The 23,665-nt window shown below is 37.5% G+C and overlaps 2 protein-coding genes across 2 annotated transcripts; one reads left to right on the top strand and one right to left on the bottom strand.

Annotated features, from left to right (window-relative positions):
* The first annotated feature begins 1,644 nt into the window (after positions 1-1,644).
* Positions 1,645-14,541, top strand: LOC308691700 (monocarboxylate transporter 13). The gene is made up of 5 exons (XM_081367195.1): positions 1,645-1,748; positions 6,376-6,606; positions 6,769-6,912; positions 10,105-10,881; positions 13,504-14,541. Exons 2-5 carry the CDS (start codon positions 6,405-6,407, stop codon positions 13,689-13,691), a joined length of 1,311 nt encoding a protein of 436 aa, XP_081223321.1. The 5' UTR covers positions 1,645-1,748; positions 6,376-6,404; the 3' UTR covers positions 13,692-14,541.
* A 7,442-nt stretch (positions 14,542-21,983) lies between these two features.
* On the bottom strand, positions 21,984-23,465 carry mboat4 (membrane bound O-acyltransferase domain containing 4; the record flags this gene model as incomplete). The annotated part of the gene is made up of 3 exons (XM_081364776.1): positions 21,984-22,917; positions 22,998-23,222; positions 23,344-23,465. The coding sequence occupies 3 exons, from the start codon at positions 23,463-23,465 to the stop codon at positions 21,984-21,986; spliced, it is 1,281 nt and encodes a 426-aa protein (XP_081220902.1).
* Positions 23,466-23,665: the final 200 nt, after the last annotated feature.

Here is a 23,665-nt window from a genome sequence, read left to right as displayed (position 1 = left end):
CATATTTCACAAGTTAGATATATTCTGAAGCACAGAATATAAAATTTAAATGACAAAATTGAAAAAGAACTCTGGTCAAAATAAAAGAATACTTTCAGGGGCCATTTACGCGACAATTTCAACTAAAAACGGAACACTTTTAATGTGTTTTGACTGTTCATTTACACGACAACTGCGTTTTGGTGGCTTGAAAACGCAAACCTTTTCTTCACCAAATAGCCCACATTTATGCCATGTGATTATTTTGATTACTGCTAATGAATAATAAATATTTTACATAATTTATGTTATTTATATCATGGAGCTGTAAACTCGCATTTTAGTCAGAAAAGTTTTGATGGCATTTTCTTTTCATATTAGCCTACCTCCGTATAATAATTATAATAATGTAGTGTTTCCCAACTATGTGTGCCGTGGAAAATGATCAAATTCCAAAAAAAAATTTGAAATAAATGCTACAAATACGAATATATCATCGCTGTAGTGTCGTTCATGCAATGCAAGGGTAAATAGAGAACTGATGTTTGAGTAAGTACAGTGTTTTCTTCTCGACAAGCCAAATTTCTACATAAATAATTGTCAGGAAGCTAAAAAAATGTTTTATCTGGGGTAGGGGGCCTACCGTAATGCTGTAGCCCAGATGATCCTTAGGTTTTCTTAGGGTGCCCCTGCCTCCCACTTGCGAGGACATCTCTTCTCTGATCAAGTGTTTACTGGCGTGAGGGCAGGACAACCATTCACTCACATGAGATCAACAATGATTGCAACAATAGCAAACAACAACAATCCAATAAATTCCAGACTGACAAAATCAAATCCCGCCCTACATTTTTTCTTGTTCGAGAAGCCAGTTCACTCGGATATATATGGAAGCTTGTTTCCGCCACAGAATAAAACATTTTAAAAGATAATTGCGACTTTTTATCTCACAATTGCGTGTTATAAAGTCAGAATTGCGTGTTATAAAGTCAGAATTCTGACTTTTTTTCTCGCAATTGCGACTTTATATCACGCAATTCTGACTTTATAACACGCAATTGCGAGTTTATATCTCGCAATTCTGACTTTATATCTCACAATTCTGACATCTTTTCTCGGAATTGTGAGATATAAACTCACAATTGTGAGATATAAGTCCAATTCTAAGGGGAAAAAAAAGACAGACTTTTTTTTTTTTTTTACCACAGAATAGTTTATATCTCACAATTCTGACTTTATAACACGCAATTGCGACTTTATATCGTGCAATTCAGACTTTATATCTCCCAATTGCGACTTTATTTCTCAGAATTGTGACTTTATATCTCACAATTGCGACTTTATATCTCACAATTCTGACTTCATATCTCGTAATTCTGAGAAAAAAAGTCACAAATCTGACTTGATATATCGCAATTGTGAGAAAAAAAGTCAGAATTGTGAGATAAAAAGTCGCAATTATTATTATTTATTTATTATTCAGTGGCGGAAACAAGCTTCCATAGATATACGGCACAAATAAGGAAGAAAATTATATCGCAACTTCCATTTCATGCCGATAATGGAATAAATGTTAAGACGGCTTGCCATATGGAAGCGTGTTGAGCAGGGGCGTGGCCAGCGTCGTGCGAGTTTATAAATAGAGATCCGCTCTCATCAGTGGCAGCATCACACACTGCTACTACTATTGTGTTACAGACTGCGATGAACAACATGAAGAGGACCTGACAAAGTACAGGAGAGGAGAAGAGTGCGGTCGCACCATTGGTGTAAGTAATTTCCCAACCATACGTAGAACAGATTTTATTTCAAAACGCTGACGTACAAGGACGTACATCATTAATCCTTTATGGAGAATTATCTTGTAAAGAAAAGCAGCAACGATCTGCATAGTTACATAGACACTTCGGAATAAGATACAATACAGTATAAACAATATGTAGGGGACCGTGGCTTGTTCACTATTACTCCAGTGAATATTTGGGTTTATTTTTGTATGTCAATTTCTGTAGGCTAAACTGGTACACGCGAGCTTATATTCAAGAAGAATACTCTTGTTTAATTTTTCAGTTGAATACCTTCATTCACTCTTGTCTGAATTGGTTAGTTTACTAAAACCAGAAAAGCATTTTCGTTATTTGAATAAAATAAACGTTAACTGAATATATATATATATATATATATATATATATATATATATATATATATATATATATATATATATATATATATATATATAAATTAAATAAAAAATTAAAATTTCAGCTAATTGCCAATGAAACATTTCTCATTTTCGTTTAGTTAAACATGATGTGCTAAAATAACTAAAACTGAAATCCAAATGAATAAATATATATATAGACCAAAAAACTAATACAACGGACAAAAATACATGATAATGTAATACAAATATATAAAAATAAAAAATAATTTCAAATATTAATAAAAAACGGTCCCGGCCAATACTTTTGGTTCCCAGAACGTTTTTTACGTTTTCTTTACCTTTATGTTTTTTTTTGTTTTTTTTTTTGTTTTTTTTAGAACGTTATTCTAACGTCATTTTAAAGTTCCCCTAACGTTAATCTAACATTACTAGAACGTTCCCCTAAACGCTTTACTCTGATATCATCACCCCGAATCCATGGACCGAGAAAAAAAAAAAAAAAAAAGAATCCATGAACCGCATTATTAGATCGTTTCCTAAGGCTGCACGAAATATTAAAACAATTTAAAAAATCATAATATAGCATAGCATAGTGCTATCATTTACAAACCTACACTAACACAGGACCTGACAGGACTAACACATACTTTAGTGCGAACTTTTTCATCGCGATTTCAAAATAAAAGTTTTAACCCTGGCTCCGCATTGAACTTACAATGCTATAGCTTCTATCGTAAAAAAAGTGGCCAAATATTAAAGATTTAGTGAACTTTTCAATCAATGGCTGTTCAATAAATAATGTTATTTTATATATTCCGTACATGGTATTAAGAAAGGTCGTAGATTATCGCATGGCTGGATAAAGGCTCTCAGCCAATCAGATTCGAGAACCAGAATGAACTACTCGTATGCTGCTCGTGTGATATTGCTCATTTATTCAATAAAGAGATCGATAAACGAATGTCAGGCAGCCAATAAAACGAAATGACCATTATTTTTTAAATAGTGCACGTAGTAAATAAAGATAGAAACAAACCCCCAAATTTATGATTTATGCACTGATCTATATCCTATTCTGGATAGCTGATGACGTCATTATATAGATCAGTGGATTTATGTGCTTTTCACTGTGCTTTTCACTGTGCTTTTCACATGCTTAACCCACCTTAACACAATCTTAACACAAAGTTGGATTTATCTGATCATTATGTTTTGATTGATCTAATTTCTGCTTCATTTGATTAAATCTGTAGGCTACTAAAATTTCAGAGCTCTGTATAGGTCATCACACAAAAACATCTGCAACGTTTTAATTGGAAGGTTAGTTTACATTGTTATAAAATATTAACCTAAAAATAACCATTAGGGAACGTTCTGTATAAGTTATTTTTAGGTTAAAGCAGCTACCCTGTAGCCAAAGACTACCCACTGAAGCTGAGCAGGTTTGAGCCTGGTCAGTACCTGGATGGGAGACCTCCTGTAAAACTGGTAAAACTGTTGAAAGAGGTGTTAGTGAGGCCAGCTGGGGGTACTCACCCTCTGTTCTGTGTGGGTCTTAACACCCCTGTATAGTGATGGGGACACTATACTGTCAAAAACCACTGTCCTTCGGATGAGGCGTTAAATCGGGGTCCTGACTCTTATGTGGGTATAAAAAATACCAGGATATCCTTCGAAAAAGAGTAGGGGTGTATCTACGACATTCTGGCCAAATTTTCCAATTGTCCTCCTAATCATCCCCATATTGACTGATTGTCTTCTCTCCACCAATAAGCTGGTGTGTGGTGGGCGTTCTGGCGCAATATGCTGCCGTCACGTCATCCAGGTGGATGCTGCACATTGGTGGTGGTGGAGGAGATTTCCCCTTCCATAAAGCTCTTTGAATGCAGAGAAAAGCACTAAATGTAACAAATTATTGTAATATTATTATAATCCCTGCAATTAAATGTTATTTTATGGTTGCAAACAATAAAATTTTTATTTTATTTGATTCCCCCCAAAAAATGACCAAACAGGAACCAAATACTAAAGTTAGGGGAACATTGTGTTTGCTGGGTTAGTAGATAATAAAAAGGACACTGGTCTGAATGTAGGTCAGTGTGGGTTTTAATGGGTCCACTACAGCGCAAAAAGATCAAATAACTCACTTTATGTCCTGTTATATTAATATGGAGCTTATGGATTTTTTTTCCTGTGATTTTTCAATAGTGTCGTGTAATTCCAGCGCACTTGTAAATACAAAACGAACGGTTTACATAGCGATAAGTGAAAATTGGCAGTTATTCTCTAGATTGTGAATTACTGCAAAACAGTTTATTGCATGATTTAATTTTTTTGTAAACGTTAAAATTATAACTTTTCATAAAATGAATTCACTGTAAATTTCATCATTTTGCCACTGTTGCATAATTTTCCTGTGAAATCTGGAATCGCTAAAAGCAGTTCTACCAGTTTCATGAGTTCATATTTGACACAGTGACTCAACATGCAGCAACTATGCTGATGCAGACAGGTTCCTGTCAGGCTGGATGTACACAAAAGTAGTGCAGACACATGATGAAACATGGAGATTTTGCCCGTAAACCTCAGGAGACATTACGTAATTTAGGAGCAGTCTGCATTACCACAGATTCATACAGTAATTGAGTGGATTAGGACAGGATTCTATCAGGAGTTTTTGAAAGGTGACAGTGGTCACATGAATGGCATAGTAGCTGGTAAGCAGCTTTTTATTTGGATTGCAGGACATCAGGCTGTTCTGTACTGGAGGTTGCTGACAGTTTGATAGCTTCTTTAATACGTCAAGCTGTAGCCTAATATGGGTGATGGAACAAGTCAAGGACAAGGCTGTCATGAACTGGACTGTAACATGAGTATGTTTGCCTGCTTCTAGTGGTGCTGAGTCAATGGCAATAAAGGACTGGCTTAGTCAGTGATCGCAGCAGGGCTGGGCAGTGGAGCAGGCATTGTGGGTAATTTGTTGACGCACACGATCTTATTATTTCTGGCACTTGCTACAGATTTCCACTGTGAATGGTTGTTCCTGTTAGGTCTGTCTTGGTTACTGCTTGTGCTTCTTGGTGCTGAGTGGATAGCCATTTTTTTAAATGACTTTTGAAGAAGTGTAGCAGCTGGAATTTATATGATTATTCCTACAGTACATATGAAAAATCAAAAGATTCTGGGCATCAGCTACAAAGACCATGTGACCAACGAGGAAGTGTGCAATACTGCGTACTGGGCCAAATGAACAACTAATGGTAACAGTCAAAAGAAGGAAATTGAAGGTACAAGAAGGAGATGGAGACCGAGGACAAAGTAGGCAGACAATATGAAATAATGGAATGGGCCTGACTTTGCTAAGACGCAAGTCCTGTCCAAGAACCACCAGAATGGAACAAGCTGTCTAAGCGTGCATCTGCTGTGGTGCCCTGACCATCCAGTGGATTATGGGAAAAGTGACATATGAAAAGTTTAATGCAATATATATATATATATATATATATATATATATATATATATATATATATATATATATATATATATATTTTGGTCACAACATGCTAAATGACACACTGTGTGGAACAGGCTGCAGAAGTGCTGACAGAGATGCATTCGTCACCACATTCTAAAATTATTTCTTTCAAATAATTTGTTGAATTTTTTAAATTGTATATACCAGGGGTCAGCAACCTGTTAAATGCTGTTAAAAACACTTTAATAGTAAATGCATACGCCTCTTTTTAGCTCATTTGTCAAGAGTTAGTGATTATCCCTCCGTGTGGCAATGTTGGCACGTTTGAAGAAATGTTAATGAAGAAATGTCCACAAAAATATCAAAACGTTCAAAAATCGTATGGACGCGCGCAGTGTTGTTGTTTTTAGGCCAAAAAAAAGAAGACTAAATTATTTTGGTAAGCTGGTAAGTAGAAGTGAAATAAAGTATATTTTTGATGACATTTTGATTAATGAAAAACTTAAACTTAAAAAAAAAACTTGAATTAAAAGATCATTTTAAATGTTGCCTTGGCAGCTAACTGAAATAAGTCGAAGTATAAAAATGACTTAAACTGAAAGAAATATTTCATAACCTAAAAAATGGACAGTATATGGTAAAATTGAACTCAAAATGGATCATGTAAAAATAAATACTATATTAAAAATATTAATAAATACTATAGTAGTATAATGTCAATACGCCTATGTTGAAATTATTTAACCTTCTTTTACAGAAGGTGGGAAGTGATTTGTCGGATTCAGCATGGAGAGGTATTTGTCCACCCCACCGGATGGAGGCTATGGGTGGGTTGTGGTGACATCGGCCTTCTTCATCATGGGCCTCACTGCTGCTGTTCTCAAGAACTTTGGCTTGTTTTTCCTTGAAATCCAAAATCACTACAGTGTCCTTACTAGTACTACCTCATGGATGACCTCAACCACCATTGCTGTGTTTCATTTGGGAGGTGAGAATTTTTTTTCCTTATTGTTATCCACAGAAATTGTAGGAATTGTCTCAGAACCACTATTAAAAAACTTTTTAAACTGACATTTCATGATGACACCCTAGTAAGCACCAGACCTGCATAGTGAGAGGTGTTTTCTTTTTTTTTTTTTCATCTGTTTAGCTCCTTTTGCCAGTGCTCTCAGTATGCACCTGTCCCAGCGCACTGTTATCATGGTCGGAGGGCTTCTGGCTGCCTCAGGAATGATTATCGCCTCTTTGGGCCTCAGTCTGCCATGGATGTATCTGTCTGTGGGTATACTGCAAGGTAAGTTTATAGTTTACTCTTTATGTAGTTTAGTTTTAATTATGTAATGCTGGAATTTTAAGCACATAATCCTCTTTTTAACGTGTATAAACGCTGGAATACACTACATAGCTTTAAAAATCTTAACAGACTGAGCACCTGGCACTTGCTGAGTAAAACTGAGCATCATACATGAAAGTCTGATAGTATGTGAACCTCATTTAGTCATTTAAAGTCGTTCCGCACACAATAAACTCAACATGAACCTTGTGAAATGAAAACTAATTAACTAACGGTGAAACTAATGTGTGCTCTAAAATCGTTTTTGATATCGAGTTTGATATCCTCCGACAGGATGGATTTTATAGTATGAAGCTGAAAAAGTCTGTGCCCATCATACACTGCATGATTTTCTGTTAAATCTGTCATCTCTGCCCAAAAATATGCAGACTGGCTCTGACGTTTGACAACTATTCTTCTCTAGACTGCAAATCGGAGCAAAACCCTGGGGGGCAAAGTCTTGTAGTGTGTAACAGTGGCAACATTAACAGAACCTTACAGGGTTCCGTCAGGTGCTTTATATACTGTAGAACCTTTTAGGGGTTCCCATCATGGGATAATTTTATGGATTTTGTTTTAATACATTTTTAATTTTAATTAAATTGTATGAATTAACTGCTCATAAACATATTTTATCCCTAAAAAAATTAAATAACTCATTAAACATGGAAGGTTTATGCAATCATTTAAGATCTCACGGTATATGGAATCTTTTTGGCATAAAGGGTTCTTTAAAACTCAATCAAGAACCCTAGGGTTCTATATAGAACCCCATTGAACCTTTATTTCTAAGAGTGTAGTGTTATATTAATTCTGCAAAATTGAGATGCATGCATTATCCAAACTGTGCATAATATGCACGTTTTCTTACATTACCCAAAAACCAAACCATAGTTCACTGCTGTTTCACAATGCAATGCCTTCTGTTTTCGGCTTATAAGATGGTCTAAGAATGGATGATGGCAGTAGGTCATGGTCAGACTCAGGTACACCACCTTTTTTATGTGATGAATGTTGTGCACTGTTACCATGTTTAAATATATACCATTTGATGTACAGTATATGATATACTTGGGGATGTATTTAAAATACCTATTTGAAAAAGAGCACAGACAAGTGGGAAAATAGCGTTAGCCAATCAGTCTTGGCCGGTTGTTGATTTTTATCAACTAGCTTGTCCAATGTGTTTAAAGCATTACTGCATGTTAGGGCTGGGTGATATGACACTACATACCATAGCGATGATATAAAATTCTAATTTATCCGTGCAGCTTTTAATGGGCAGGAATTATTGGAACGTTGGAGTGGAAAAACAAACACTGATGAATGATAGACCACAAAAATCTTCAGCTTTTACTTTCATTGTACATAAAAAATAATAATAAAAAAGGGGTAAATAGTGTCAAATGAATCTAAATTAATTCTAATTTTAAATTTTAGATACACTTTCTAATTTTTATATTTTAATTTAAACTTCTAGAAACAAATAAACTTTACATAAAATAAACATAAAATTACTTAAAAAGCATTGGACTACTGCAAAAAAAAAAAGAATTTGAACTTCAGTTTATTCTGTGGAATCAAAACTGATATTGAGAATTGTGAAACCATGATATTGTTACTGTGAAGTAAAATTGAGATTTTGGTCATATCGCCCATCCATATTCTTTGCTAGATAGCAGAAAAGGTTCCCACAGTTTAACATACAGTATATTAATTTAATAGTGTTCACCACTCAATATTTAATAGTGTTCACCACAAGTAATAGACTACATTGTAACCAGAAATAAGTATATAAATGGCTGCTATTTTGCATAAGTTTATTTGTAATTGCCAGAAAGAAAGAAAGAAAGAATGACAGAGAGGGCAGAGATGAGGTTAGGAATGAAAAGTCAGTAGGCCTATGTAGTTTTTTCATTCACTGTGACCTGTACCTGCACTGGATGGCCAATTTCACATGTATTTTGTGTATTTTCAAATATACACAATTTGTATTTAAACAATTTTTTAACACAGTATTTTGTATTTGTATTTTGCCCATCTCTGGGTATACTGAAGTAGTAGGCTATGTGTTATTTCAAACACAGAGTGTGTAAACAAACTAGGTGAGGTTAAGAGACACTAATCTAGAAACACACATTGATGTACATAGTATTTACTTAGTCTTCTACAGTATGAAAGAAATACAGTATGCAAGTGTCATTTAAAAAATAAAATGATCAAATTATTAAATAAAAAAAAACATTTAAATCAGTAAACAAATATAATTTTTTGTTAAATGAGTTAAATGTAAATTGATAAATCATGTTTAATTGCAAGTTATTATGTATATAATGTATTATTTTATTATTACATCTATAACATTTAAACATTTACGTAAACAGTCAATTTGTTAAGTGTCATTGTAAAGTGTTTATTTATACTACCATTCAAAAGTTTTGTGTCGGTAAGATTTTTTATTAGAATTAATACTTTTATTATTTAGCAAGGAAGTATTACATTGCTCAAAAGTGACAGTAAAAACATTTACATTGTTACCAAAACTATTTCAATAAATGCTGTTCTTTTGAAGTTTCTACATCACAGAATCTTTAAAAAATGTATCATGATTTCCACAAAAATATTAAGCAGCACAACAGTTTTCAACATTGATAATGATATGAAATGTTTTTTGAGCAGCAAATCAGCATATTAGAATGATTTCTGAAGGATCATGTGACACTGAAGACTGGAGTAATGATGGTGAAAATCATATATATATTAGTTTTTTAATTTTATTTTTAACTGTATTTTTAAAATAAACGCAGCCTTGGTGAGCATAGACCTTTCAAAAACATTAAAATAATCGGACCAACCCCATACTTTTGATTGTTTGTGTAAAAAAATTGACACTATAATTGTCAAATAAACAGATTTATTTAAAACCATTTAAATAATAAATAAGTTTAAATGTTATAGATGTAGTAATAAAGTCATACATCATATGCATGAATAATACTAATTTGCATTTTAACATGACATAATGTATTTTTTTTTTACATTTAACTAAATTAAATGGTTAAATTTGTCTTTGCCTACTGATTTATTTACAATCCTCCATATCTGTCTAGTGATAATTTAATTTGAGTGTGTTTTTGTGTGTATGTGATCTAGGACTTGGAGTCTCATTTTCTTGGATACCAGCCAACAGCATGGTCAGCCATTACTTCAAACGCTGGCGCCCCATTGCCTATTCGATTGCTAGTTCTGGAGAGTGTGTCTTTGCAATGGGGTTCAGCCCATTTTTCCAGTGGCTTATCGACAGCTATTCTTGGCAGGGGGCTCTACTCATCATCGGCGGTCTTCAGCTGAATCTGTGTGTGTGTGGTGCTCTGATGAGGCCCCTTCAAGCTGCACAAACCTCTATCCAAGGCAAACTTGTGCTGGACTCAAAAGATGAAAGCCGGACATCAAAAAAAGGCCCATTCCAGTGGGATCTCATTCAGAGGCCTGAGCTGCTGCTATATATTGTGTTTGCCATCTTGGCTGCGGCAGGTTTCTTCATCCCACCTTTGTTTCTGGTGCCGTATGCCAACAATTTGGGCATGGGGCAGTACTGGGCCGCCTCCGTTCTGTCAGTGCTGGCATTGGCGGACCTGTTTGGCAGACTGGCGTGCGGTTGGCTGGCTAACCTGCGGCTCGTGAGAAACTTGCAGCTGTTGACTATGGTGGTCACTGCACTGGGGGTGGTGCTGTTACTGCTGCCCATTGCACAGACCTACTGGACCATCCTGGTCTTCTGCTCATTCTATGGCTTCCTGTTCGGCTGTGTGGTGGCCATCCATGTGACGAGTATCGTGGATATTGTTGGACTGGATGGATTTGATAGCTCTCTAGGGCTCTTCATGCTGTTCCGGAGCTCTGGAGGATTTGTGGGTCCACCTGCTGCAGGTCAGTGCTTGTCTTTAAAGGGTTAGTTCACCCAAAAATTAAACTTCTGTCATTCATTACTCACCCAAAGCTGTAAGACCTTTGTTCATCTTCAGAACACAAATTTTGATGAAATCCGAGAACTTTCTGAACCCCCCATAGACAGGAAAGGTAGTAAAGACATTGTCAAAATAGTCCATGTGACTACAGTGGTTCAACTTTAATGTTATGAATTGACGAGAATCCTTTTTGTGTGCAAATCATAGACTGTAAAAAAATATGGACGTAGTGTCCGTGACATCACCCGTAGGTTTCTGAAGACCATTTTTGAAGCCTAAAGTGGGCGTGGCCGTCCGTCGCCATCTTGGTAGCGCGTCACTCCCGAATTTATTTATTTTTACAGTCAAACAATTAGCTGAGGTAATGTGACGGCTAACAGACAGCAGACAAACGGCTAATGATGACTAATGACCGCTGCAGCAGGAATCCACCTGTCACTCAAAAGTGGTGACCCTTAATTAGAAAATTTAAGGCTTAATATAATTTAAACGGATGAGTTATAAAAAAAATTCACCCCCCTCACAGTTGTCATGAAGGGCAGAATTAGCTGTATAGACCAAAGCCACTTTTTGCTCCAGGCTGTAAACATGTTTTTTTTTCTGCTGTAAAGTTGGGCATTTTAACATGGGGGAGATACAGATTTGACTCACTTTTGCAGCCAGCCTCAAGCGGCCAGTTGATGAATTGCCGTTTAATTCACTTCTGGTTGGTTTCAAGAGAGAGACAGGAAGGTTGCCGCTTGGTGCAAATCCCCCCAAAATAACAACTTTACAATGTGAATAGCTTCAGACTGACATGGAAGAGAAGAAATTGTTGAATAAACGCATTGGAGCGATTTCGGGTTCTATGTCAGAACGCCGGCTCAGTTTTGGCCGGATCCTGCGTCAGCATCACTCGCATGTGTCATGGTGCTCACCTGAACAGCGTCACAGACACGGAAGAGAAGAAATTGTTGAATAAAGTCGTTATTTTGGGGGGGTTTTGAGCAGAAAAAATATTCGCGTCGCTTTATAACATTAAGGTTGAACCTCTGTAGTCACATGGACTATGTTGTCTGTTTAGACATTTCAACAATATTAGTCTTTAAAAGGGATTGTTCTCCCAAAAAATCTGTCATCATTTACTCACCCTCTTGTCTTTATTTCTTCTGTGGAACATAAAAGAAGATATAGAAAGTCATACAGAAGAATGAAAGAAGGTTCGGAATGACATGAAGGCGAGTAAATGATGGCAGAGTTTTTTCTTTTTTGTGAACTTTGCCTTTCAATAATTTAACCATCATTTATTTACTTTCATTTAGAAGTTATTTGCTTATTTTATGTATTATAGGTGTTAAAATTCATTTATGCATTGCGATGCATCAATATGACAGTGAAAAATGACAATGGAGTTTAATAATTTATTATAAGTATTAGAATAATACCTGTAGAATAATATAATATATATATTTTTTAAACATGATTGTAACACCTGCCGTAGTGTTTTTGTCAGTTTGTGACTTCAGCATATTTTTGAAAATAATTATGAATCATAACAAAATAATTCTTTTTTTGCAAGTCACTTTGAATAAAAGTGCCTGCTAAATGCACAAATTTCATAATAAATGTAGTAAAAATCATGAAAATGAATCATTGTCAGAGCAGGTTCAGTAAAAAAGTAAGACAACGGGTATTGTTCAAAATACATGTATAACTTTGATGAAAGGTTTTGATACACTTCAAATGTTGACTACTGTATTTTTACCTCTATTATCGGCACATGTCAGATTTGTAAAATATCATATTTAAGTTGGTCTAAAGTGGTCTTTTTTGGGGGATTTATGTGAATAATATTATTTAAATAGTGGCCCCCTTTCAAGTTTTCATATTTTGACTGTTTAAACAGAGACAGACATACTGTGCTTTTTATGCAAATCTTCATTTTGCATTATGTGTACAGTAGATACATTTTGACTTTTGATAAAATGTGAACAGAAGCCTGTTTGCAAATTTTCCTGCTTTATCTTTCTGAATCAAAAACAATCTTAAAGTTAAATTAGTTAAATGAGTGTAATAATTGTACCTCTCCTGTTTCCTCTCTATAGACCTTATTCACAGCAGTTTTAGGGACAGACATGCATCTCTTCAGTTGTTTGTGCTGTTATTTAATGTGTTTTTGGATTTCGAAACCCTGCAAAAATATCTTCGACATTTCTGTAGACAAAAAACTCCAAACAACATGAGCAGTGGAAAATTCTAAGTGATCTTGGAGTTTTATACAGCGTTTTATAGCGGATGCCATTGAAAACACGTTACATGTATTCCACGAAGCCTCTCTTTCAAACCCGTCATGGCGCAGCTCGGAATAAGGTCAATAAATACAGCATGACGAGCCGGGCTAAGTAGGTGTGCATTTGTTGACATCCATTAATCTCTATTATGTCATAAAGGATCTAATGTTGCTAGGTGTTTTGCACTGTAGAAAAAGGTTTGCGTATGTTTGTCGTGGTGGTGCTTTAGCAGGGAGGATACAGACACTGTTAACAGCAGGCTTTCTCTATGTCTCATACCTGTCTCATGTTTCTTTTGTGTATCTGTGTCACAGGCTGGCTGGTGGACTGGACTCATGACTTCGGTGCTGCTTTCTACTTGTCTGGCATCTGCCTTGTTTTGTCTGGGGTTTTTGTGGTTCTTGTTGACAGGCTGGTGGAGAAGAAAAAACACAAACTACCAGATACATGTACTCAGACTACAGATCATCCCATGCATAAAGCAGACATTGCAGATGTTTAAAAGCCATTGATGTTACCAGTGTTTACCAGTGTTTTTTTTGGTAACACTTTATTTTACAGTGTCCTTGTTAGTTATATGTACTTACCATAGTATTAACTGTAAATTAGGCATAATTACATGCAACTAACCCTCAACCAAATGCTAATCCTATACCCTAACCCGATAGTAAGTACATGTTGTTACTCAGTAAATATAAAATTACACTGTAACAACGACACCTTAAAATAAAGTGTAACCTTTTTTTATATGAACTTTGATCTATTTAAAGCCACATTGTGTTAATGTTTTTACCTTTCAAAAAGGCTGCAGGCTTTTTATTATCTCAACCTCTCAGCCCATAACTTCCAAGCAGAGATATTAGTTTAAGACTGTGGCATCATTGCCACGTTTAAAGCCACTACTTGTTCACAATGACAACGACTGAGACCCGTGCAATTCAGAGCCTGTTTTTGCCCTTAGAAATAATCAAAGAAGCACTGAGTGCTGATGAGGCTGATTATTTCATCATGTAGGAACGGAACAAGCATTAAGAGAGATCTATGATGATTTTACAATATCTGAAAGCAATATAAATATTATAATTTCTCTGTTTGTTGTGTGCATACATGCTACTGCAAATGATATATGCATATAAGCTGCATACAGTGGCTCCAAAAAGTAAACTGGCATCCGCAAACAAATGATTTTCATTTCTGACATAACTTACTGGCCTCGAGGTGATTTTTTTAAATGGCTTTTTTACAAACAATTTTTTTGTTTTATTTAAAATATAACAAACTTCTTTCTCTGAAATGTTTTGCTTTAAATGTGTACTGCTATTGTATTTAAAATAAATATCACTGGGTTTCATATGTTAAGTGTTATTTTATTATCATTTATATAGCATTATAGTTTTTGTAAATATTATAAATTAGATTTTATTTTTATATTTTTAATTTTAATTATGTTTTTTGTGAGTTTTTGTAATTTTCCTTTTGTCTATAGTTTTTTTTAAGTTTTAGTTTATTAGTTTAAACTAAATTAATGAGAACTGTCGCAATTACATTCAATGTAATTGAGTGTCCGAATACATTTTGGGGCCACTGTATTTCAGAAACCCTCAAAGATTTATGCAACAAAATCAGAATAATACGGTATTTGAGCAGCCGTTGAACAAGTGGGCTATGCCTTATATTGTCTTTCATGTATTGTGTTTCACTGTATAATACCACATTGCTGAGCTGGTAGGGCAGTTCCTGTCTGTTCTGAATATGTTGTGTAAATTATGTGTGTACTGTACATGCTCACACACATAGGACTTTGGAATCACAAAAATGCCTTAGTAATGTTGAAATCTGCTTAAATGAGCAAATGAGTTTTACAAAGAATTTGCCAACTTTAAGCTCAAAATAAGAGCAGCCATCCCCAAAAAAATGTGTACACTGAACTAATGTTCCTCTGAATCAGCAGAATCATGTTCAGGTTTATATAAACACACTTTTGACTGTTTATATCACAACCAGTGATTCTAGCATTACAAGTAACTTCAGTACATAATACACATTATGTAATCAGATTACTTTTTTAAGGTTAAGAGTAAAGTAACACATTTTATGTGTTTAATGACCTCTACATCTACTGCATTTCCTTCATCCTGAGGCTTATTCGTTACACTTTTGGTGTGAAAGAAACTTTACATTTGCCAAAAATAGAACCTTTTTTATTTTTGTTGTTAAAAAACATTACAAGAAAGCCCAGCCCAGGTGAGAAAAAGTAACCCAAAAGTAATGTAATAGATTACTTTCCCTAATTAGTTACTTTTTTAGGGAATAATGCAATATTGTAATGCATTACTTTTAAAAGTAACTTTCCCCAACACTGATCATGACTCTTATATCATCAAATAATATGTCTTTGATGTAAATGTGCCATAACCTGTAGAATCATGCTATGCAATTTAATATTTTAGTCTTTTGGTACTTCCCCAAATGCACATTCTCTTTCCGAAGATAAATAGAGAAAAACACTGGTAGCGTTTTTTTGTTTGTTTGTTTGTTTGTTTGTTTGTTTTTTTACTTTGATTTATTGAGCAAGTAATGTCTTAGTTTGTAGAAATGCATTTGTCGTTTTATGAGCAGAGTTTGAATGTGGTGATGACAAGACTTGATTTTTTCCTTAATTGCAAGTGACAATCAGGGAAATAATAATAATGTAGGTTAATCCGATCAGATTTATTTCTGTACATCAGAATTAGAGCTAGATCTGTGTGTCATTCGTCCAGCCTTCGAGTTTTATTATATGCAATAATTATACTGTTGACAACCACTTATTTTTACCTAGCCTATACAACACTGCCACGCATGTTAACTAATGTAAAGTCTACTAAAGACGCACAGATTAAAACAAGGTTGTTTTTTTTTTTTTTTTTTTGATAATTTTACCAAAAAAAAAAAAAAAAAAAAAAAAACTGAGATTAACTAATAGTCAGGTCCGAATCTTCAAGATTGTGTAACCCTGTAGGCATTTTTGAGGAAAAGTTGTTATACCACATTTTTAGAAAGTTCAATGTCTCCTGAATAAGGATCCATCGTATAACATTGAAATAAGGGTCCCATTTTCTTGTAATTGTCATTGAAACAATAGGTGCATTATTCAAAGCCAAAACACTACAGGTGGATAGGGTAAAAATTTTAAGTTATAGATATCACCATAAAACCTTTCCAGTTTTTCACTTACATAGAGACAGACATTTTTTGTATTACAAGTTTTCTGAAATGTCATGTTTACATATGCAAATGAGGCATACCAGTATATATATATATATATATATATATAATTCGAGGGGCAGGCATACCAGTGCGCGGTTCCCCCTTTCGGGCTAGCCCTGTCTCTTCGCGTCTTCACAAAGGTTGTCGAGGCAGCCCTTGTTCCTCTCGACGACTGGCTGATCCTAGCTCACTCTCGAGACAAGGTTTGCGAACACAGGGACCTAGTGCTGCGGCACCTAGCTTGTCTGGGCCTTCGAGTCAACTGGGAGAAGAGCAAACTCTGCTCCGTGCAGAGGATCTCTTTTCTCGGTATGGAAATCGACTCGGTCGCCATGTGCGTGCGCGCGCAGTCACTGCTAATTTGCCTTCGTCAGTTCGAGGGCAAGAGTGCGTTTCCACTGAAACTATTTCAGAGGCTCCTGGGGCATATGGCATCCGCAGCCGCAGTAACGTCGCTCGTCTTGCTTCATATGAGACCGCTTCAGCTTTGGCTTCGCGATCAAGTCCCGAGGTGGGCATGGCAACAAGGCACGCTCCGAGTCCCAGTGACTGCCTTCAGACCTTCACCCCGTGGACGAACCTCAGTTTTCTATGGGCTGGAGTGCCCATAGAACGAGTTTCCTGGCATGTTGTTGTATCAACAGATGCCTCCATAATGGGCTAGGGCGCCATGTGCAATGGACATGCTGCCGCAGGCTCCTGGACAAGACCCCAGCGCCTTTGGCATGTCAATTGCCTCGAGTTGCTGGCTGTACGTCTCACCCTGCACTGCTTCTGTGCGTTGCTCAGGGGTCAGCACGTATTAGTCCGATCAGACAATACCGCCACAGTAGCGTACATCAACCGACAAGGTGGTCTGCGCTCCCGCCGTATGTCGCAACTCGCCTGCCACCTCCTCATATTGAGTCAGAAGCATCTGAGGTCGCTTCGAGCCATTTATATCCCGGGAGACCTGAACCGTGCAGCTGATATGTCTCGGTTTCGGCCTCTCGCTGGAGAATGGGGACTCCATCCCCAGTCGGTTCATCTGATTTGGGATCAGTTCGGGGACGCACAGGTAGATCTGTTTGCCTCCCACGACTCTTGCCACTGTGACCTGTTTTATTCCCTGACCGAGGGCACGCTCGGCACGGATGCACTGGCGCACAGCTGGCCGCGGGGCCTCTGCAAGTATGCGTTTTCCCCCAGTGAGCCTTCTTACGTAGACTTTGCGCAAGATCAGGGAGGACGAGGAGCAGGTAATTTTGGTTGCCCCGTATTGGCTCAACCGCACCTGGTTCCAAGAACTAGTACTCTTCGCGACAGCACCTCCCTGGCCAATTCCTCTGAGAAAGAACCTGCTTTCTCAGGGACGGGGCACCCTATGGCACCCTCGTCCCGATCTTTGAAACCTCCATGTGTGGTTCCTGGATGGGACGAGGCAGGTTTGAGTACCCTACCACCAGCGGTGGTGGCTACCATCACTTCCGCTAGACTAGAGCATCGTCCACGAGACATGCCTATGCGTTGAAGTGGAACCTCTTTGTCAACTGGTGTTCTTCTAAACTTAAAGAACCCACGAAAGGCCCGATCAGTGTCGTGCTTTCCTTCTTGCAAGAAGGGTTGGAGCGAAGGTTGTCTCCCTCCACCCTGAAAGTGTATGGTGCCGCCATTGCCACACATCATGATGCAGTTGATGGTAAGTGCATTGGAAAGCACGACCTGATCATCAGTTTCCTGAGAGGAGCGAGGAGACTGAATCCTCCTCGCCCTCCTCTCGTTCCCTCTTTGGACCTCTCTGTGGTTTTAACTGCCCTGCAGAGTGCTCCCTTTGAGCCTCTGCAATCAGTGGAGCTTAAGTTCCTGTCAATGAAAACAGTGCTCCTGGTTGCATTGGCCTCCATCAAGAGGGTAGGGGACCTGCAGGCATTTTCGGGTGACGAAGCGTGCCTGGAATTTGGACCGGCTAACTCTTACGTGATCCTGAGACCCCGGCCTGGATATGTGCCCAAGGTTCCCACCACACCCTTTCGAGACCAGGTGGTGAACCTGCAAGCGCTGCCCTTGGAGGACGCAGACCCAGCCTTGGCACAGCTCTGTCCAGTACGCACCCTCCATACTTACATAGACAGGATGCATTGTTTCAGGACTTCAGACCAGCTCTTTGTCTGTCATGGTGGGAAGCTGAAGGGAAAGGCTCTCTCCAAGCAAAGGTTGTCTCACTGGATAGTGGACACCATTGCTTTGGCTTACCAGCAGCAAGGTCGACCATGCCCCCTTGATGTGACGGCCTGCTCCACCCGGAGTGTGGCATCCTCTTGGGCTCTAGCGCATGGCGCCTCGCCAACAGACATATGTAGATCTGCAGGCTGGGCGACACCTAACACGGCCTCTGGGCAACCCCCACGTGTGTAGTCCACTGTAAGCCTCTCTGAGCATGTGTCTTTCCCTCGGCAAGCTACCTTGCCACCCCTGGGTTTGAAATATTCCACCTGCAGCTGGACACCCCAGTGATTCTCAATATGCAGCCCCCTGGGGTCATGTGTATTCCAAGTCCCCCCCTTCGGGCTGGGCATAATTGCATATTTCCACTGATATATGCTTCCCAGTGTACCTTGGCATAATTCCAGCAGCCATTAAAAACTATCCCTTTCATGTTAATGTTGTTTTTTCATTGTTTACATGTTTAAATATTCTGAGAATGCATAGTTTTAGTTCTAATGTTTAATGTTTAAACTGCAACAAATGCATTAAAACTTTTTTTTTTTGGCAGCCATTTTGTTTTTATTGTTTATGCCAAAACAGTGATGTTTACAACTTGTTATACGGCAGAAATGGATTCAGCACCTAAAAATCATATAGAAACAACACTTGAAGTACTTTTCCTCAAAAATGCCTACTGCATCTTATCCAGGGCTATTTATCTATTTTGGGACCTGACTATAAGAATAATGTCCTAAATCGTTTGTGAGACCAGTGATCACATCCCATCAGCTTGTATTCTCCACATGTGTACGCAGTGGATATGGAGAGATCGTCTCGGTGTCCCATCACCAGGTGGCAGTATGACCACAGTAGAAGAAGCATGTGTTGTAGTGTTGATTTTGTGATATACAATAAATATATATTTTTTCACTGTTTTTGTACACGTTTCTGACTAATTAATGTGTAAAGTTTTTGTCTATTAGTAAAATAATAATAATTAAAATGTTGTCATCATTTACTCTCCCTCTGTATGACGTTGGTTTTGGTTCTGCTCTTTCAACACAAAAGGAAATTATAGTGAATGGTGAAATTTTACTGACCAGGGGGTGTCAAGCAAGAAAAGTATTATGAGGAACAAAATTTAAACGGATTTGGACGTGACTAGGCCTGAATGACAAGTAGGCCTATGTTTATTTTTGGTGAACTATTCCTTTAATTAATACCTACGAAAATCTACACAAAGTTCACCCAATATAAAAAGACATCATTTACCATTTCATATCATTTACTCACCCTCATGCAGTGGTGGAATGTAACGAAGTAAAAATACTTCGTTACTTTACTTAAGTACATTTTTCACGTATCTGTACTTTACTTAAGTAGAATCAATGGTGCATACTTTTGACTTTTACTTCGTTACTTTTTGCAGCAATTATTATACTTTCTACTCCACTACATTTCTACAACGTTTCGTTACATTTTCGTTACATTTTCTGATCAGTTTTTCCCCTTGCCAAAACAGGGATTGAAAAAAATCTCCATGTTTTCGGTGCTGACGCGTTCATGTGACACGTAACTGTGGCGCTGCCAATAAAGCACCTAAAAGCTGTCACAAAGAACCGGCAAAAGTAATGACTATGAATATGTAAAATATAACAAGGAGACATTTTGCACATTTCATAGTCTACGGATTACATGCAGAGAATGAATATTTTATGTTCTGTGGAGAGCCAACCCTTCTTCATCCGGTGGGTATATTACTTTTGGTTTGCGCAGTGAAATTCACAGAATTACTAAAAAATATTTTGCCTAAAAGGTTATTTTATTTCATTTTGATACTATTTTTTAATGTATCGATTCTGAAGAGCTTGATGAGCTGATTCAGGTGTGTTTGATTTGGAACTTGTTTGATTTTGGAACTTGTATAACTTGTGTTGGATTGTAGACCTCTGGTCTAGATGAATATATGTAGATAGATGTTGACATTATAAAAAAAAAAAAAAAAAAAAATTGGTAAAGTTTTAGCATTTTTAGTTTGAATTTTGAGCATTTTTATGCTTTAGGTTTTTCAATGTGTACTGAAGCTTTCCGTGCATTCCATTAATTCCTATGGGGGTCAAATACGCTCTATGTACGAACACTGCTGACGTATTTCCGGTAGGCTACGATCTTAGCCAGCATCTTTACTTCCGCATAGCACGTTCTATAGTGAAGTGTACTAGCGGCAAAACTTTCATAAAATAAATTTTCTCAGAAACGGAGAAAAGGATTTTAGAAACCGATTCGCTAGTCGGATTTCGCATGATTTGAGAGAATACTCACCCTTAGTATTTACAACTCACCCAAAGTTGTCGATGTAGCTCGAAATATATAATTTACAGCCCTTCTCTTTCTTACTCTTAGGTGAGACAGCTAACTGCCTAACAATATTATTAACATCATTCACGTTAACTACTGGAAGTTCTTGCAAACAGCGAGTGTAATTTACCATTATCTCCACCGAATGCAAAAGCGGCCTCCGACGCAGCATTGTGGCAAAACACGGAAGCGATCGTGCATAGAGCCTATTGACCCGCAAGGGAAGTTTTGTTACTTTTTTAAAATTTCAACCTAAAACTCCTCGAATCCATTACATTTTTTGTGTGTGTATTCGTGGTTCAAGTGCGACAAAACTCCTGGGGTCTTGGAACCCTCTGATGAACACAATTTTTTTTATTTTTTTTATTAAAAAACATTTTCCTGCTCAAAATGACCCGAGGGAAGGATGAAGGAAGGGTAAGTAAGTGGATAACCTCAACTTTCGGTTCCAAAAGCGGAGGTAACTTTCAGCTATGTAAGTAGCCATAGCAACAGGTTATGTTCCAGGGTTACTTTACTTCAGAGGTTTTTCAGCACATGCCTGCTCTTGATGAGGCTCCAGTGGGCGTGACAGATTGCGCATATACAGGTATATAGTTATATCGATATATAAAGCGCTATTAAGGCAATGTTTATTTTATAATAATAGCTATATATTTTCAATAGCTATTTTTTTTCAACAGGATGTTTTCTACTGTATGCTATAATGTATTTCTATAATAAAAGACATGATATGGTGTGTGATGCATCTTACCTTCAATGTGAAAGCAAAATGACTAAACAAAAACAAACTTATACAGCCATGTTATCTTTGCAAGCACAGTCTTTCTTTTTATTATATAGCCTAATTAGCATCAAACAAACGGAATACACCCCTGATTTGTGCAAGTACCAATGAGGTTTGTTTGGCTGGTCAAGCAAACTTGGTTAATCTTCTGTGTGTACCATATTTGATGAGATATTTGATTACATTTATATAAAATACACTGAAACTTTGAATTTCTCACAGGATAAAAATCATCAGAATACTCAGCAGTGGAAACACAAAGATATATGAGGACCAGAGCAGTTTCACTGATGCTAAACTCTGAAGTTCCACACAGACAACAACACATGAAATGGTCAGTTGAGTAAAGGCCCAGTTTAGACACACGTACAGCCATTTCCTCCACAGGGAAGTAAGCTTTGGATGCAAGAAGTGATGTAGCTTGTAGTCCCCCTGCACAGTGAAGGCCCAGATGAGAAAGCCCAGAATCTGCCCTGGATGAAGGCCATGCCACCACGCTGAGAACCCAAAGGTCATGAACAGTGGAGATCTGTTGGACCTTTTGAAGACCATTCTTCGAAGCCACTCCGCCGTGGTTCTGTTCCACTGGCGTGCAAAAACTGAAGGACGACTCGACGCTTCAGTCACCCATGGACTTCCATCAGAAAGCCCATCCCATGATGATTTTCCACTGTGACCATAACCATGGAGACCTATTCCCGCAGCACTGTTAACACACTCACTGATCGTCCAGTGCGCATAATAGTTCATCTTAAGTAGCAGCGACAGGATCCAGATCCATAATATATCTTGAAAAACACAAGTGCTGTTTACTCTTAATATGACTGATTTTAAGAGTTCCTTGAGAGGATATTTAATCCACACCAAAACTACAACTTGCAATATCTTTGAAGTAAGATTCCCTAAATATGAAGCAAGGGGTGGCGTTACACTAATTTGCCTAACAGACTCCACAAACGTTTTGAAACTGTAAAGTGGTCCTCCAAGAAGAGCAGGGAAATAAAGTGAGTAGCTTAGAAATGGAATAAGGACGTGTTGATCCTGACTGCTGTTTTGAAAGGGACTAGAGAGTTTTCCTTCCTGCAGATCAAGCGATAGAGAAGAAACCCTCTGGGTCATCAACATGAGAGCGGATATGGCTAGTAAAAGTCTGTTAGGAATAAAACAAAAGCTCAAAATTGGATAAAATTGGATGTTTTCATACAGTGTACTTTTGGAGAAATACAATACCTAGAGTCTGGTGTTTCTTGAAGCCAGTATAACTGGTACTGGATGTACAAATGCCAGCAGGTTTGCCAGCACATCTGCAGTCCCATCGTCCACTGATGAATATGCATTGGATGTAAACAGTGGATCAGCAGCAGGAAAAGGACGGCACTGAAGAACAGCAATAAGCTGTATGGACCCATTGTTACAATGGCCAGGATGAATCCTCCCAATGTCAGATAGATGTACCTTGCAGTAGGAGATGAATTTCAGCTATTTCATTTCACAAGTGACATCAACATTCAGAGAAAGGACAATGCATTTATCAAAAATCATGAGTAACAGCATGGATCATGTTATCATACTGTACCTGCTGATCATTGAGAGATGTCCTTGTCTGGTTAAAAAACAAAACAGAAATGCAAATGGTATGTTCACAAACTGGTAAACCAGGTGTCTGTTTCCACCACAAAATATCCAAACGAGATCCATCACCAGGCCAGATAGTTGTGGGAACTGCTCGAGTGGTGTGCGTGAGTAAAAGAGAAGATGGATATGTACAGTATGGCTGACTTGCCTTTTATTTGATTTTCAGAGCCAAATGTCTTTCTGGATTTCAGACGTGCATAGATAGACAGACATTCAGTCCGTCACAGTGTGTACTTATTTCCTGAATGGAATCTGACAGCAGG

This window comes from Scardinius erythrophthalmus (assembly GCF_964197995.2).
Source record: "Scardinius erythrophthalmus genome assembly, chromosome: 5".
Classification (NCBI taxonomy): Eukaryota; Metazoa; Chordata; class Actinopteri; order Cypriniformes; family Leuciscidae; genus Scardinius; species Scardinius erythrophthalmus.
This window is presented reverse-complemented; position numbering and strand designations above follow the sequence as displayed.

What these genes read in the sequence shown, in the direction of transcription:
- LOC308691700 (XM_081367195.1), top strand. Translation starts at nt 6,405, where the DNA reads ATGGAGAGGTATTTGTCCACCCCACCGGATGGAGGCTATGGGTGGGTT. An exon ending in GTCTGTGGGTATACTGCAAG is followed by an intron (nt 6,913 to 10,104) that starts GTAAGTTTATAG and finishes TATGTGATCTAG; the next exon opens with GACTTGGAGTCTCATTTTCT. An exon ending in TGTGGGTCCACCTGCTGCAG is followed by an intron (nt 10,882 to 13,503) that starts GTCAGTGCTTGT and finishes TCTGTGTCACAG; the next exon opens with GCTGGCTGGTGGACTGGACT.